The sequence below is a fragment of the Podarcis raffonei genome, chromosome 3 (assembly GCF_027172205.1).
Source record: "Podarcis raffonei isolate rPodRaf1 chromosome 3, rPodRaf1.pri, whole genome shotgun sequence".
Taxonomy (NCBI): domain Eukaryota; kingdom Metazoa; phylum Chordata; class Lepidosauria; order Squamata; family Lacertidae; genus Podarcis; species Podarcis raffonei.
The window spans coordinates 77,343,709-77,356,912 of record NC_070604.1 but is presented as its reverse complement, the minus strand read 5'-3'; the positions used below and the strand labels follow the sequence as shown (position 1 = coordinate 77,356,912).

Below are 13,204 nucleotides of genomic sequence, written 5' to 3'. Positions count from 1 at the left end.
AAGTTATATTAAAATGAAAAGCAGTGCATCAAAACACATTTTATTGTGCTTCATAATTGGCTTTGATGATTAGATCTAAATTATACAGCATGCATTCGTCTTAAAAATGGTTTACTTGTCAGAACTTTTAATTGGATTCTTTTATCATCTTGTAAAAAGCTTTGTGATATAAATGTATATGTATATGTGGTATGAAAGTATACAGCAGTGGGGGGAAACAGATTAACCCAGCATATTCTTTAGTATAATGAGATTAATTTTGGATGTCAAAAAACCCTGCACAATACTATTGTTATAAATGTATTTCATAACGGCTGTACAATTAAATATTGATTTTTGAAGGTATGCCTCAGCATTTCTGGGACAAATTAGTTGATAAAATTGTATGTAACTGGTAAACAAAATGTAACTCTTGCTGTGTGTTACTAGTTTTATGGTTACTATAATCTGCTTTAGTCTGTGGGTCAGTAAAGGCCAGAGATTACACTAAAAGTGTAATAACTGGAACTTAAAGTAAGTTCAACATTTAACTCCTACTTTCTTTGAGAATTTAACACTAGCATGCTCATGTTACAGTAGCCATCTTCTGACATTTAGAAATTTTTCAAAGAGGAAATTTTATGGACCTTGCTTTTACATAATCTAACTTTTTAAAAATTTAGCTTTCATTTCTCTACTGCATAATTGATTTCCATGTTGCCTATCCCAAATGTCTACAGTCATTAATATCATACAAGTAGATAAGTATCCAGCCCTATGCATGCTTACGCTTTTTTCTATCATAGAAGTCAATTGGCTGTGAGTCCTGGAAGAGCTGCTCTCAGCATTGCTGGACTATTCCACCTTGCCTGGGAGAGCAGGGCCTTGACTGACTCCAGCTACAAAAGCTGAGGCTGCTGAACAGACTCTTGGGTTGGAGTATTGTTTGGGGTACTGTTGGGGGGGTTGGGGGCTGTTATTTTATATCATTGTTTTTAGATCTTATGATTTGTGTGAAAATCGTTCAGTTATGGTTGTGTACTTTTTGATGTGATTTATTTATTATTTTTGACTACTTTTGTTATATTAATAATAATCTTTATTGCGGTCCAACAACCCATAACATGGATTCAGAATTAAATACAGATTCATACAGACAACCTCCCAGGGAAGGAAGACCGAAGCGTTATTTGTCTGGTCATGGGTATGTTAATCTTTGATTCGTATGACTACTGAAAAAAACTTTGCCACGGCCAATGTGATATCATTGGACTTGTCATCCAGAAGATATTTGATATAGTAGGCTTCAGACTGACCCGGCCGATTTGCCAATATAGTGGTACCTAGGGTTAAGTACTTAATTCGTTCCAGAGGTCTGTACTTAACCTGAAACTGTTCTTAACCTGAAGCACCACTTTAGCTAATGGGGCCTCCTGCTGCTGCCACACCGCCGGAGCACGATTTCTGTTCTCATCCTGAAGCAAACTTCTTAACCCGAGGTATTATTTCTGGGCTAGCAGAGTCTGTAACCTGAAGCGTATGTAACCCGAGGTACCACTGTAGTGGTTTAATCAATAGTTCCCTAGCTTGATCATAAGATATGAAGGTGTCTGAAACTCAAACCCGGAATGAATTCCTACTGCTAATGGGCCACAGATAACATGAGATTGAGATCGGAGATCACTATGTGATATGTCCCAGAGCCTTTGCCTCAGAGATTCAAGGGTGGTATCACAGCCCAGATGGTAAATATAAAGTAAATATTTGCATGTTCTAAATTGCCTTGAGTATGGTTTTAATTATGGAAAGGCTACATACAAATTAAATAATGATGATGATGGTGGTGATGAAGCAATAGGAAGTGAGAAATTAAATGGGCTACAATCAGAAACACTCTTGAGAAGGAACACACACACACACACACACACACACACACACACACACACTACCCAAGGACAGATTTAGGGCTGTGCAAGTGGTGCCCACACTGAGTCAACTCCATTGAAATTAACAAGTATTGCTTCTGCAGAATAACACACTTTAGAACCAATTCACAAGCAGACATTCTCAAATGTACACATCATTTCTTCTTCTTCTAGGACAAGAAGGAAAGCTTTTGTGCCAAGGAGTCCTTGGCTGATGCATCAGAACAGTTGTTTCATTCAGTCACCATATTGCAGTCCCTTTCTGTGCCTCCATGGCTTATGTGGAGGTTCTCCACTCACTCCATATACACTTCAGTGGAGGGAACAACAAAAGGAAGCTTGATCAGAGCTGCCATTTCCATTAAAGTGAATGGAACCACTAGTGGAGAAACACTTTGCGCAGATGGGGGCAACACACTTAGGATCAGTATGAGCCATTTCAACATGTCAACAAAATCTGTTGCTCTCACATGCATGTAAGTAGCAGAATCCGCACACGGATTCAACAAAGCTAATTGAAAACAATGCTTTATTGTAAAAGAAATTGTTTACGTATATTGCTTTGAAAATGTATATTGGTTGTCTGACCATGCCTTCTTCCTTTACTAAATCTTATATATCAACAATTAGTATCTTCAGTTTCACAGCCTAGAATAAACAATTACATCTGCACACACAGAATACAATGCCTAATTGCTGAAATTTACACTGAACTCTAAAAATAGCATGACAAAATTATTCCTTTCTCTTTCCCTTAAAAGAAGGGGGACACACACCCTGACATCAATATCTTGCTTGAGGGCAGAGCAAACTCCTTGTATTTTATGTGAGAGTACAAATTATGTAACCACACTTTATACTCTGTAAGGCCGTTTGAGAAAATATAGGGGAAAGAACAATTTTTCTATTGCTGAAAACCAATAATGGATGTTTGATTATGGTTATTAAAAACAACATACCACATAATACTAGGCAATAACAGTCATAAAAAAGCATTTGAGCAAGAGTCAGGGATGGGAATTAGGTTGGGGTTTTATGTATTCTTTTCATCTGCCAGACATTCATTTCATCTAGGACAAAACTTTAATCATGGCCTGTCATTTTCCTATCAATGTTCAATGTCACTGTGTTATAGTTAAATTATCTCCATGGGAAACACAAAATGACAGACTGCTGTAGCTGATTGTTTTTCCTTTGATTTCTTTCTAAGGTGATGAAGATAAGCTTGCAGAGCTGACTTGTCAAAGGAAAGAAATTAACTAATTGACAAGGAAAGCAGCAAGGAGCCTTGTAAGAGCTTACTTTCTAATTGGTTTATTTTACACACTATCTTTTTAAAGGGATATTATCTTGTGTATAATGTACAGACTTTGTTGCACAGAGAGCTATTCTAATGCTCCCATATCTAGTAAAAGAAGTACAAGTAAGACCTGCAACAAAATGTTGCAGAATGGAATGTTCCTGTCCGGAGTTCTGGCCACCCAGTGCATCATGCCCTTTTCCAGGATATTCCATGCAACTCTCCCACCCCATTTTCTGCTCCCTCACAGATAGTTACTGTTCTGTGGCTGCTAAGCATTGTTGTGCTTCTGAAACTTTGGAACTCTCTCAAATCTGCTGATTTCTCCCTCTTGCATGTGGACCGTACAGTTTTGGCTACATAAGAATAGTCACTGTGAGAAAGAGTTTTCCATTAGCATAAAGCACGGTGAGATGATCTCTAGCCTGTGGGCCTAACTAGGCAGGGCGTGGGTCCCAATTTAGCTCTTGGGACTGTTTCCCCCCACACCACACCCATGTGCCTCACACCTGACATCAGGACACAGTCACAAAGACGCTGATGGGAGCTTAAAGTGAGCTCCCAGTTGTTCTTTGGATCACTGATGGCACCAATCAGCTGAAAGTGAACCACACTAGGATCAGCTGCACTGGGGAGTTCCCCGTTGGTGTGCCTTCTAAGAGGCTTTCTGCATTCACCAATTAGCTGACTGGAGATTACAGTAAGTCCCTTTGAAGTCCCTTTGCAGGTGTAGTTTGCATTCAAACCATACCTGCAAGTGGACATTTTTTGTTTCCAGAAGACTTGCTGATTTGCAAAGGAAAAATGTAGGCATGGTTTGAATCCAAAGTACATCTTCAAAGGGACTTGGTGTAACCACCAATCAACAGTTAGAGCAAACCCCTCTGAAGCTATTGCCTAATATTATAATAATGTCAGGGAGCCCTGCCCACCTCTCTAAATTGACACATGAAGAGTAAGGGAGGTAAGGCTCTGGCCTGCCAGATTCAGTTTCCTACTTCTGATGTGTGGGATTCTTTTCCCTCTCCACAAAACACTGTACAGCAAAGAATTTTGCAACAGGGTTGTAAGAGATGGGATTTTTTGTAACATAAGGTTAGCACGAGATCATTTTCACAGCTTTGTTTTGCTATACAGTCATACCTTGGCTCTCAAAGGTAGTCCATTCCAGAAGTCTATTCAACTTCCGAAAACGTTCGAAAACCAAAGCGCGGCTTCCAATTGGCTGCAGGAGCTTCCTGCACTCAAGCGGAAGCTGCGTTTGACATTCGGCTTCCAAAGAATGTTCAAAAACCGGAACACTTACTTCTGGGTTTTGGGAGCCAAAGCATATGAGTACCGAGGCATTCTAGAACCAAGGCACGACTGTAGTTCCTCTGACAAGCTCAAAAAGTTCAAGTATGTATCATTTAATTCCTGGGATGAAGGTGTGCAGAATACCATCAATGCATAGTGTTGCAGTGTGCTGTGTTGATGCGCCCTGGCTTTTCATACTCTGCAAAGCCCAGCTACGCCTGGAGTCCAGAAGCTATCTGCCCAGCAGCCATATTATTTGGTAAAGTTAATGCAGTGATAGTTGAAACAGTTCCAACAGCCCTTAGCTTGGAACCAAGCCCGGGCACCCTACAATTCCTTGACTGGGTGCAGCTGGATACAGTTGGCCCTTCAACTTTGTGCAAATTATCCTTCAGCATTTTGCAGCAGCAGCATGCCTCACTCATGCATCCTGTGTATTGCTGGATACTGCTGCATTCCCTAAAAATGTGCCCTTTCACCCAGAACCATGTGTTACGAATTTGGTATATCTCATGCAAGAAGGGGAAATGTCAGGTGCCACTCTGCAGCACTTTGAATCTTCGCAATGACATAAGGGAGAAAAAACATACAGTGGTACCTCAGTTTACGAACTTAATCTGTTCTGGAAGTCCGTTCTTAAATCGAAACCGTTCTTAAACCGAGGCACGCTTTCCCTAATGAGGCCTCCCACCACTGGTGCCCTTCTATCATTCAGATTCCAATATTAGACCGAGGTCAAGTTCTCAAACTGGGACACTACTTCCAGTTTTGCAGAGTTCATAAACCGAATCATTCGTAAACAGGACTGTTCTTAAACCGAGGTACCACTGTACGTGGGTTTCACAAATGAGAATAAATTCACATCCCAAAGCACTATGTCTTAAGCAATCAGTATTTCTTGGGAGATCAAAAACCAAAGATAAAAGAGAACAAAGCTCAACTCAGTAGCCTGAATAAAGCTAACCTTGGGCCAATTTTAAATAATACAAAGTTAAACAAAAACTGGGGTGTTGTGCATTGCTACTTCATAAATTTCAAAGGGCACTGTCAAGGACAATGAGTCCAAAAAACTTACTTCTTATATTGATTTTAAAAAAACCTGTATCATTGCCAAGAATGTATAAGCTGTATAGATTTTCTAGCTCTGATATGCTTTCCCGTGCTCTTTCTTTATTTTTCAAAGAATCAATGATGCCAGCGTAGTAGTCATGAATTTCTAACACTGGGAGAACTAAATTCATTAATAAACAAAACAAGAGGCTTGCAGTCTTTTGCTCCGCCCTGCAAAGTCTTCTGGGTTGGGCAGTAACTATAGGAGTTAGAGAGAGGTGGCCCCATCCGCCTACCATTCTAAGAGGCAAGAGCAGAGTGTCAAAAGGTTGTTGTAGATCTCACAATGTTTGGAAGACTCTCAAGTTCAGTCTAGCCTGTCCTTCAATTAACCTGTGTACCTGAAACTCTGCACAAAGGTCAGGGACCCCCAGTAGCCTCGGAATGAAAGGTTAAGGTCACACCTGACCTCCCAAATGAAAACTAAGTACCTAAAAATATTGAAAGACTGCATCAGCCAGGCTGAAGCTACCCCATTGTTGGTACAAGTTTCCAAAAGCATGGAGGTTATTGGCAAAGGTAGTCCTTGATGTGGAGGCCAAAGGTAATTAGATGGCCCTATCCACTTCTATCCGCTAAGGTTCTGTCAGCTCCTGATGCACCCAAGACTAGATCTCTGCAGGCCAGTGGGGGCCCCAGGTTTGAGGAAACCAGAGCAAGATGCCCTCAGGGAGCCTCACGTCACATTCAGGATGGTAGAATTAGGAGGATCCCTTTTTTTTTTCTTTCCCTGCACCCCAAACAAAATAAATTGTTCCCTGTTGGTAACAGACCCTTTACTTTCTCATGCATGTTGTCAGTGTACTGCCTCCAGTTTGCTTATTGTCTTCTAAAAAAGGTTTTGAAGAAAGGTTAGAAAAAGGATGGGCCTCTTCTCCACCATCTGCTCAGTCAATCCCTTCCTCCTTATCGGGTAGTGGCAGCCCCCACAACATCTGAAGAGTCCACTCCTTTGGTTCTCAGAGCACTTCTGGGCCCATGTCAGGTTGGAGCCACTCTGGGGAATGAAAGATGGTGGACACAAAGAGAGTTGGAGGTGAGGACCCCAGAACTGCACCTGGCAGTCTGGCCCTAGTAGTCCCACTTCTGCTGCCTCGTTCACCAGCAGCAGCATGTTTTTCCAGGAATATGATATCCAGGCTTGCCATGATAAGAGTTTTATACTCATTCCATTACTTGAACTGACTGGGATGATTAACCACATGTACTATGTGTGACGTAAGTGGCATACCCAAACAGCAACCTCTTGCAAAAATCACTTCTATAGATGTCAAGAACAGATAAAGCTGGTTGGGGGCCTGGGTACAGTTCCCAAAATAGGGTGTTCTTCCCCAGAACAGGAATGCATGAAAAAGTACTATTCATGTAAGACCAAACTTGGGAACAAAATTGGGCCTTACTAGTGAATAAGGCGAACTGCAATCTTTGCTGGTAATTTTCCATGTAGTTCAAAAGAGACAAAGAGTTGCAGAAACTGCTTGCAAAAAAGGAGGGTAGCCAAACTGGGGGTCTCCTGGGTTAATCAGATTTATTTCAAACTAATTAAATTAACTGTGGCTCCTTAAAGAATCCAAGTAATACAGGGAACCACCATATGCTGGCTATTTCAATGGCCCACTACTGTCAACTCTAACAGAGTTCTCTTGGGGCTAAGGCAGATGTCTCTTCTGATTCCGCTACCTAGGAACCATTAACAAGGGATGTCGGACTGTCAAATGTGACGTCTCATATGTTCCAACTGCTCAACCATTTAGCCATGGCCCCTTTAATCATTTAGAGAAATACAAGATTAAGTAAAAGATACCATGTAACCAAAATGAGTGCTCATTTCATAATTCTGAATGTAAGCTCTCTTGAAAAAAATTACACCCCTTACGCCTTACACACACCATCTTGTTTCAAAATTCAGCACTGTTGCCCACATGCTCATGAACTGACAAGTGCACTTGTTAAATTAAACAAAGATGAAGTTGAATAGAAATAATGAAGACAAATAGTGAGGAATCAGTTAAAGGGGGGGTGGGGGTGGTATTCATTTTCAAAGCTCCAGGGTACTGTATCACTGTCAGTCTTTAGCAGCAATGCAAATGTATATCACAGCGTTGGAGCGTATTAAACCCCATATTCATTTATACTCCCACTTTCCAAATTCTAAAACAGAATAAACAAGTAAGGCTCCTTTGTGCGTTGTCAATAGTTATCATCCTTCAAAGAATGGCATCCCCCTAAATAATTGTAAGATTTCTATCTGGGAATTAAGAAGAGCGACTAAATGTGCCCCGCTCCCTCCTCTGCCTGCTTTCTCTCTTTGAGATTTGGAGTACAGCGTAATCACATTAAATTCTTCAGCTCAAAAAAAGAAGTGATATTTATGGTGACTGACACAAATAAAAAAGTAGTTTGGAGCCTGAGGCAACTGTGATAAGGGATTTTGGACGAATCACCATGTGGCCTGTGAGATATAATAGAATGCTATTACAGAATATAGAGTGGATACTGATCACTCTGTGGTATGTAATATTCTTGTTGCTGTCTTCAAGTTAGGAATGGCTTGGACACAACTATTATTAATTATCATCATCTTTGAATTTACACCTCCCTGTCCTAGATGTTATTGAGGGTAGCATTTAATTCGTCTTGCAACAATTAAAATGGAGTGGTGTAAGGGACTGGGAAGACACTGATGGGTACTGGAGTTTGACTCGGGAAAGGGGCCCAGTGATTTGTGGGGACCTGTACAACCAGAAAGCAAGAGTCAGAAGCAGGGAAAGCTTAAGAACTGGAGAATAGAGCATAGGACGGCTTGACAGAAGAGGCCGGTCAGGCAAGTGAAGGGCCAGGTGCTTCCCCACCCTCTCCTGCACCAGTGTCTCCCAAAAGCAGGAGGAAATTGAAGAGGAAAGAGGTTGAATAGTCATCTCTCATGTATGATCTAGTTGAGATTCCTCCATTTCTAGAGGTTGGACTAGATGACCCTCAGTGTGATTTAGATGACAGGACACCATGCTACTAAACATAGATCAATATTAGGGAACTTGCTGCCTTCCAAATGTTGCTGGCTTACAACTCCCATCATCCCTGACCACCGCTTTGCTGGATGAGGGTGAGGGGAGGGTCAGGACTTGCATGGTGACTTTCCTATAAAGACACATGTTTCATTACAGAGTCTAGGCCCTTCGAAACTATATACTGTAGCATCTGAAGAACTTTTTAGAAATCATAAATACTTAGATTATCCTGTTATAAGAGTAACACAACACCAAGCGATAAGCCTTTTAAGAGGCAACCAAAGCCTTGAGGGAAACACCAGAGCTCTTCAAAGCTGGAAGATTAAACATTAATCTCAGCAACGGCTCAGGAGGGGGGAATAAGCAAATGTTCTGAATAAGGATTAACATAACAATGACATTGTTTTCTTGCTTTCTATTTTTGGATCTGGAATAAAAAGACGAGAATTCTTCATGATCTCCAAAGTTCTTCATAATCAAACAGGGAATTACTTAATGATATGATACAACCAATGAGCCATGGCTAAGTTTATCTGAAATATGCCATGTGCAAGATCAATAGGAGGATTTTCTGCCACTGGATGTTATGTGGATACTCATTCACAAGGAATAGAGCAGGCATTTTTCAACCTTCTGCTAGTGTGACATTGGAAGGAGAGCCCTTCCACATCAAGCCTGACGCTGTCTTAAAAGGAAAAACAGGCAGCATCAGACGGCATGCCCAGCCCCACCCGCCTGCCACAGGCCTTATCAACGTAGATGGACAGGCAAATGCACTATTTAAAGGCACAGGCTGCATCAGTGCCAGAAGAGTGAAATACACATGTATGTAGACTGGTGCTGTGAACCAAAAGTGTTCCCCCATGCCTATTCCTTTTCTTAACCAGCATAATGTCACTCAAGCTGACAAGGATGTTTTGGTGTGGTCTCAAATGGAGATTCAATAACTCCAGAAGCTTGCTGTCTCTGCTTCCTGGATGCTATGAATCAGAACAATTTCCACACAGTTCCCTGCCCCCCTCTCATTTCACCTCAACACTGAAGCAATCTACATTTGTTTCTCTGGTCATGTGTGTGAAATGCCTTGCAGCCCTGAAGTCCCATTCTACCTGTGACATAGTCCACATTTCTGAATAATTAAAACAATCCTCAAGCCTCCCTGATGTAAATCAATGTACAGTGAAAACTGAAGAAAAGCAGACAAAAGGGAAAAGTAGAAGAGTAGAGAGCAAGACCAGCTGGTTGGCTTGCAGTACTCTTTAAGCTTCGGATAAGAAGGGCAAGCTCACAAGTCCAGACTCATTTCACAAGGCTACCATTTTAGGTGCATAGTACACAATCTTTACTTCACAGAGAAAGGGTTTGTGGTTTCCATATAAGCCAGCCAAAATATATGATTTTAATTCATTATTTCTGCAATACTGTCGTAAACCTCTCTGATTTTTTTTTAAATGAACAGCAGTATAAAAATATTTTTAGAAATATATAAATAAATCCCTCCACTGAAGAAGAAGAAGAAGAAGAAGAGGAAGAGGAGGAGGAGGAGGAGGAGGAGGAGTTTGGATTTGATATCCCGCCTTTTACTCCCTTTAAGGAGTCTCAAAGCGGCTAACAATCTCCTTCCTCCCAGACAACAAACACTCTGTGAGGAGAGTGGGGCTGAGAGACTTCAAAGAAGTGTGACTGGCCCAAGGTCACCCAGCAGCTGCATGTGGAGGAGCCGAGACGCGAACCCGGTTCCCCAGATTACGAGTCCACTGCTCTTAACCACTACACCACACTGGCTCTCACTGAGACTGGCCTCACATTTTTTAGAACACTACACTGAAATATCTTGAAACTTTTGACCTTTCAACCCATTTTTTGAAAACAAAGTTTCATATTCCTCATATTTTAAAAAGAGACCATTAACTAAACAAAGTTACAATAATTAGACATGTTATCCCAAAAAGCCTTCTAAAGTCCAAACCAGTCCTTTGAATTATAGTGGTGGGGCTAGGGGAGTAGACAGAATAGTCATCAGAGATATTGTACAGCATAAAGTAACAAATTAAAAATGATATATTTTCTACATATTTTAAAGATCCCATCCTTCCTTTACCTTTGCAGTTTTTCCTCCAGCACTTCCATGTACCTGAGAATATCTTCCTTCAACTTCTTCTCTATAAGACAAAATCAAAGTTTGTGTCATGGGGGGGGGCAGTATCTTATAGCAATTATTTTGAAGAGAGAATTTTGCTTATTTTTGCATCATAGAAAAGCAAAAGTTTAATTGGGGTTTCTTCCTTTTGTTTTCCAGACTACAACCATGAATCTAAAATTAAACAATCTATTTTACTTAATAAAGCTCATATATATATATATATATATATATATATATATATATATATATATATAAAAATAGCCAGCTGCTGAACACTATGGGTGAAACAGAAGCGAAAGGGAAAGGTACTGTTCACAGAGAGAAGTACTCAAGCATTTTTAAAGTGAAGAAACATCTTGGCTTATCTACTAGGATGGCCCATCTACTGAGTATTATCTTTCAAATGGGATGAAACCCACTTCAGTAGCCCAGGCTATCACAATCTTTATTAGAACTAAAACACTCCAGAGATTTTATTTATCTGTATAACATCCCTTAGCATCTGAGAACTTGTTATATAAACTAGAGAAGTAGCCATATTCATCTTTTGCAGCAAAAATAACACAAGTCTTGTGGCACTTTAAAGATGAAGAAATTTATTGTTATAGATTGGAGGGGGTCCCCTAAACCCTAGGAATGAATAAATACTCAGATTTTTATTAATCAGTATATGGATTAAAGCACAAACTGCAGAACTGTGCCAGACAGGGAATTCCTGGACTGGCTTATGCAAACCACCCTGGCTGGGTGAACAGCAAACCAGTTCACATGACAAAAGGTATTGATGGGCCATTGGGAAGTGAGATGTTACCAATGTGATGGGGTGTATGTTTGAGAGGACAGGAAAAGGGGTTTCTGGGAAGAATAAGTTAGAAGAAGGGGAGAGATCCATCTTGCAAGAGGCTGGCTGCAGGTAGCTTACAGTGCTGCCTCTTGGAATGCCTATGTAATAAGATCTGGACTCCCTACAGACCAAAGGTGTAAATAGGTGAATAAACCCTATTTCTTAAAACACGACAGTCTCCACTGGGTCTTCCATTCTCCAAAGGGACACAGACCCTGTGTGTGTGTGTGTGTGTGTGTGTGTGTGTGTGTGTGTGTGTGTGCCTGGGACCCCACGGGCTCTTGCCACTGCTCAGCAGAGAGGGCGACAGTCACCCGGCTGTTGTAGCATTATTATGGGGCTACAGCCCACTTCATCAGATGCTTGTTACCTTAGTTGCAGGTATGCATACACGTGGCTGTGGGGGGAATTGTTATAGAAGGAAGTGGGAGGGAGATGAAAAGTAAAGATTGTGATAATTACACAGTAGCAAAAGGGGAGGCTTGTGCTCCAGAAAGAGTGAATCATGCTGACCTCCTCATCCACTCAACCCTTCCCTTCTCGCACCCAGTAACCCACCCACTGGGAGGCTGGTGTTATGGCCCCATCCTACTAGGTAAGTCTCTTCTGCATCTCAAGTTCAAATTTAGCAGTAAAAGAAGAAATTCAACTACCCCTATGAGAAAGAAGAACTAAAAATACATTGGCAGAAGAGTTGTATTTGTTCACATTTAAAAATCGGTCTCCATCTCTCTTGCTCTGAAGATCAGTGTGCTTTTTAAAGTCAATTTTAATTAAAAAGTAATACGCAGAGGAAATAAACCAGTTCTACAATGCACATACAGTACCACCTCCTCATGTGAAGAGAGAGAGCCAAAATTTCACCCTAGCTGTCCAAGTTACAATTCTCACATTCCCTCCACTAGACCTCAAATACTTCCTGGTATTAGAATTTCTGAAACAGGACTGTAGACCGATTCACACACAGGCCAAGAGTGGGGCATGTACACACCCTTCTCATTCACACATTAATATGAACTGGCGTTTACACACAGACATTCCTACAGAAGCAGGCCACTTCTGCTTGCTCTCTCTGCCTAAGGAAGTTGGACTTCCCTTATGATGTACCTCCACCCACTTTTCATGGCATTTACACAACCAACCCTAGTTAACATTCAAGATTCTCTACAAGGTGTGGAAGGGGCATAACCCCAAGACTTGGTCCCACAGCCAACTTGTGTACTGCGGCAGGCATTTCCCTTAATTCTTCTAATCCTCTACAGCTCAGCACCGGGCTATGAATCTTCAGAGCGATGGCAAGAATATAATCACATCCTTGAATCACAGCGCATTCTAGAACAAAAGTAAAAACCAATTTGCCAACCTCTAGTGATGTGTCAGTTGCAAACACTTTCACTTAAACATGTGATAAGTTCTTTCCTAATAGGAAGCTTTGATGCTCCCACTTTTAGTGCTCTTCAACCTGTTCCCATCTTTACATGGCCTTGGAACATGACGCATTCCGACTCAGGTTTTCTCTCTTCCCCCCTGACATAAAACGTCAATAGAGATTAATAATTGGAGGGGAAGGTGGGGAATCTGTTTCACACTTACTTTGTT

At 41.1% G+C, this 13,204-nt stretch overlaps 1 protein-coding gene across 5 annotated transcripts in view; it reads right to left on the bottom strand.

The window, feature by feature from the left end:
• DISC1 (DISC1 scaffold protein) overlaps nucleotides 1-13,204 on the bottom strand; it is a 157,425-nt gene that overhangs the window by 35,572 nt on the left and 108,649 nt on the right. For all 5 annotated transcript variants that reach the window (XM_053382507.1, XM_053382511.1, XM_053382508.1 and 2 more), the window contains one exon: nucleotides 10,720-10,780. In XM_053382507.1, the coding sequence (XP_053238482.1) occupies nucleotides 10,720-10,780 (61 nt within the window). The remainder of the gene's footprint in view (nucleotides 1-10,719; nucleotides 10,781-13,204) is intronic.